Source organism: Entelurus aequoreus, linkage group LG20, assembly GCF_033978785.1.
Source record: "Entelurus aequoreus isolate RoL-2023_Sb linkage group LG20, RoL_Eaeq_v1.1, whole genome shotgun sequence".
Lineage (NCBI taxonomy): Eukaryota > Metazoa > Chordata > Actinopteri > Syngnathiformes > Syngnathidae > Entelurus > Entelurus aequoreus.
The window spans coordinates 6,411,023-6,415,052 of record NC_084750.1 but is presented as its reverse complement, the minus strand read 5'-3'; the positions used below and the strand labels follow the sequence as shown (position 1 = coordinate 6,415,052).

General features: G+C 41.1%; 1 protein-coding gene across 1 annotated transcript in view; it reads right to left on the bottom strand.

The window, feature by feature from the left end:
* Positions 1-3,790: 3,790 nt before the first annotated feature.
* evx1 (even-skipped homeobox 1) overlaps positions 3,791-4,030 on the bottom strand; it is a 1,416-nt gene continuing 1,176 nt past the window's right edge. The window contains exon 3 of the mRNA XM_062028760.1: positions 3,791-4,030. This exon is cut by the window's right edge and continues 273 nt beyond it. Coding sequence (XP_061884744.1) covers positions 3,791-4,030 — 240 coding nt within the window.

Here is a 4,030-nt window from a genome sequence, read left to right as displayed (position 1 = left end):
CCACTGCAAAGGACGTTGGTTCAGGAGCCTTATACACTCAGGCCACTTCATTGTTATATATCACTATATATATATCCTTCTGCATGAGTTAAAAGTTAAAGTTAAAATTAAAGTACCAACGATTGTCACACACACTAGGTGTGGTGAAATTTGTCCTCTGCATTTGACCCATCACCCAGTTCACCCCCTGGGAGGTGAGGGGAGCAGTGGGCAGCAGCAGTGGCGGCGCCCGGGAATCATTTTTGGTGATTTAACCCCCAATTCCAACCCTTGATGCTGAGTGCCAAGCAGGGAGGTTGTTATAGTCTTTGGTATGACTCGGCCGGGGTTTGAACTCACAACCTACCGATCTCAGGGCGGACACTCAACCACTGGGCCACTAAACATGTGTCCACTGCTGTGGACCTTTTTTTTTGTCCATTTAATTTGGTCAGTTGCTAATTTGGGTTACAAAATTAGCCCTTTTATGCAAAACACAAATGTCCACTGCAGAGGACGTTGCTTCAGAGCCTTAAACACTCAGGCCACTTCTTTGTTATATATCACTAAATACATCCATCTGCAGGAGAACATGTGTCCACTGCAGCGTACATTTTTTTTGTCCATTTTATTTTGTTAGTTGCACATTTTGTTTACAAAATTAGCCCTTTTATGCAAAACACAAATGTCCACTGCAGAGGACACATGTTCTCATGCAGAATGATAGTGATGTATAAAAATGTGTAAAAAAGTGTCCTGAGTGTTTAAGGCTCTAAACCAACGTCCTCTGCAGTGGACTTTTGTGTTTTGCATAAAAGGGCTAATTTTGTAAACAAAATGTGCAACTAACAAAATAAAATGGACAAAAAAAAATGTCCACTGCAGTGGACACATGTTCTCATGCAGAAGGATATATATATTGATATATAAAAATGAAGTGACCTGAGTGTTTAAGGCTTTGAACCAACGTCCTCTGCAGTGGACATTAGTGTTTTGCATAAAAGGGCTAATTTAAAAAAAATAGCCCTGCAATGCAAAACCCAAATGTCCACTGCAAAGGACGTTGGTTCAGGAGCCTTGTACACTCAGGCCACTTCATTGTTGTATATCACTATATACAGTATATGCATGTACATGAGAACATGTGTCCACTGCAGTGGACATTTTTTTTGTCCATTTTAGTTTGTCAGTTGTTAATTTTGGTTACAAACTGCAGAGGACGTTGCTTCAGAGCCTTAAACACTCAGGCCACTTCTTTGTTATATATCACTATATATATATATATATATATATATATATATATATATATATATATATATATATATATATATATATATATCCATCTGCATGTAGACATTTTTTTTGTCCATTTTATTTTGTCAGTTGCAAATTTTGTTTACAAAATTAGCCATTTTATGCAAAACACAAACATCCACTGCAGAGGACGCTGTAGTTCAACAGCCTATATACACTTAGGCCACTTTGTTTTATCTATCCTCCTGAGAACCAGTGTGCACTGCAGCGGACATTTGATTTTTGTCTGTTGCAAAAAATAGCCCTGTTATGCAAAACACAAATGTCCACTGCAGAGGACGTTGGTTCAACAACCTGTATACACTCAGGCCACTTTGTTTTATTTACCCTCCTGAGAACCAGTGTCCACTGCAGTCGATGTTTGATTTTTGTCAGTTACAAAAAATAGCCCTGTTATGCCAAACACAGTTGCCAACTATAGAGGACGCTGGTTTAAAAGCCTGTATACACTCAGGCCACTTCGTTTTATTTATCCTCCTGAAAAGCAGTATCCACTGCAGTGGACGTTTGATTTTTGCCAGTTACCAAAAATAGCCCTGTTATGCCAAACGCAGTTGTCCACTATAGAGGACGCTGGTTTAACAGCCTATATACACTTAGGCCACTTCGTTTTATTTATCCTCCTGAGAACCAGTGTCCACTGCAGTGGACGTTTGATTTTTGCCAGTTACCAAAAACAGCCATGTTATGCCAAACACAAATGTCCACTGCAGAGGACGCTGGTTCAACAGCCTATATACACTTAGGCCACTTTGTTTTATTTATTGTCCTGAGAACCAGTGTCCACTGCAGCGAACATTGGATTTTTGTCAGTTGCAAAAAATAGCCCTGTTATGCAAAACACAAATGTCCACTGCAGAGGACGTTGGTTCAACAACCTATAGGCCACTTCATTTTTACGTGTCACTATATAGCCTCCTGCATGAGAACGCGTGTCCACTGCAGTGGACATTTGTGTTTTGCATCACAGGGCTATTTTTTGTAACCAAAACTGAATGTCCACTGCAGAGGACGATGGTTCAGGAGCCCACTCAGGCCACTTCATTTTTGTATATCAATATATTTATCCTTCTGCATTTGTTTTTTTTTGGGTCTATTTCTTTTGTCAGTTACAAAAAATAGCCCTGTAATGCAAAACACCAATGTCCACTGCAGAGGACGTTGGTTCAGGAGCCTGTATACACTCAGGCCACTTCATTTTTGTATATCAATATATTTATCCTTCTGCATTTGTTTTTTTGGTCTATTTTCTTTTGTCAGTTACAAAAAATAGCCCTGTAATGCAAAACACCAATGTCCACTGCAGAGGACGTTGGTTCAGGAGCCCACTCAGGCCACTTCATTTTTGTATATCAATATATTTATCCTTCTGCATTTGTTTTTTTTGGTCTATTTCTTTTGTCAGTTACAAAAAAATAGCCCTGTAATGCAAAACACCAATGTCCACTGCAGAGGACGTTGGTTCAGGAGCCCACTCAGGCCACTTCATTTTTGTATATCAATATATTTATCATTCTGCATTTGTTTTTTTTGGTCTATTTTCTTTTGTCAGTTACAAAAAATAGCCCTGTAATGCAAAACATCAATGTCCACTGCAGAGGACGATGGTTCAGGAGCCTGTATACACTCAGGCCATTTTATATACCCTTGTGAGAACCAGTGTCCACTCCAGTAGACGTTTTGTTTTGGTCTATTTCGTCTGTCAGTTATTTTAAAAAAAAATGCAAAACGCAAATGTCCACTGCAGAGGACGCTGGTTCAAGAAGATAAATATCTTAATATTTTGACCCTCTTTAATGTTTACAAATATAAATATCATGTCTGCCATTTTAAAACGTGCCAAAAATGGAAGTATCTCTCGCCAAGTTGGACAATTTATGTGCGTTTTTAAAGAAGGAGGTGACATTTGTCAAGAAAATGTGACTTTTAGAAACCGCTTCCAATTAAGCTCCTGCTGATCGATCCTTGGCGTCTCCAAGATCTCGCAGGCGTTCTAACGGAGCCCTGGGACCACAATACTGCGTCCCGTCACGTGACACGAGAAGAATACTATAGGACTAATATGTAAACAACTTTTGGATGAAATCTCCTTTTTTCCTTTGAGTTTATTGCAAATTAGACTCGGGTAACAAAAAAAAAGGCATACATGAATAAAACGGTGCAATAAAATCAGACTGTGCTCTTAAAGTTGAAGGAGAAAGCATCAAATATTCACTTTTGTAACATTTGATCGTCCTCTCTTCATGGCGCCGTGTTATCATTTTGGCAGCAAGCTCCCCCTTGCTGTTTTTGATCATTAATTCCACGCTAACATATACATCACGCATGCGTAATTTGACGCGTGGAGGTGCGCCATAATGAGACGGCTCCATGTTGGATTGAGACTGCGGGCGCATCGGTCTGAGTGCGTGAGGAGGAACCTGGAAAAAACATATTTTAGTTAGGCCAGAACAAATCTGATTTGTTTCCCTTTTATGAATTATAATTCTAGTGCCGACTATCTGGTCAGAGGCACCTCGTCCCGCTGCTCCACTGTCCCGGATGCAGACTTGCTGAGCACGGAAGGCGTAAAAGTGACGAAAGCATCAGTCCTGCTGCTGAAGTCCGAGGCCGGGGCCCTGGACGAGAGGCCGGGGGATGACGCGGGGTGACAGGCCAAGCATGCGCACGGACTCCCCCCCGGGCCGAGTCCGTGGGCTGGACCCTGGTACAAGGAGGGGTGCCTGAACGCGCACAG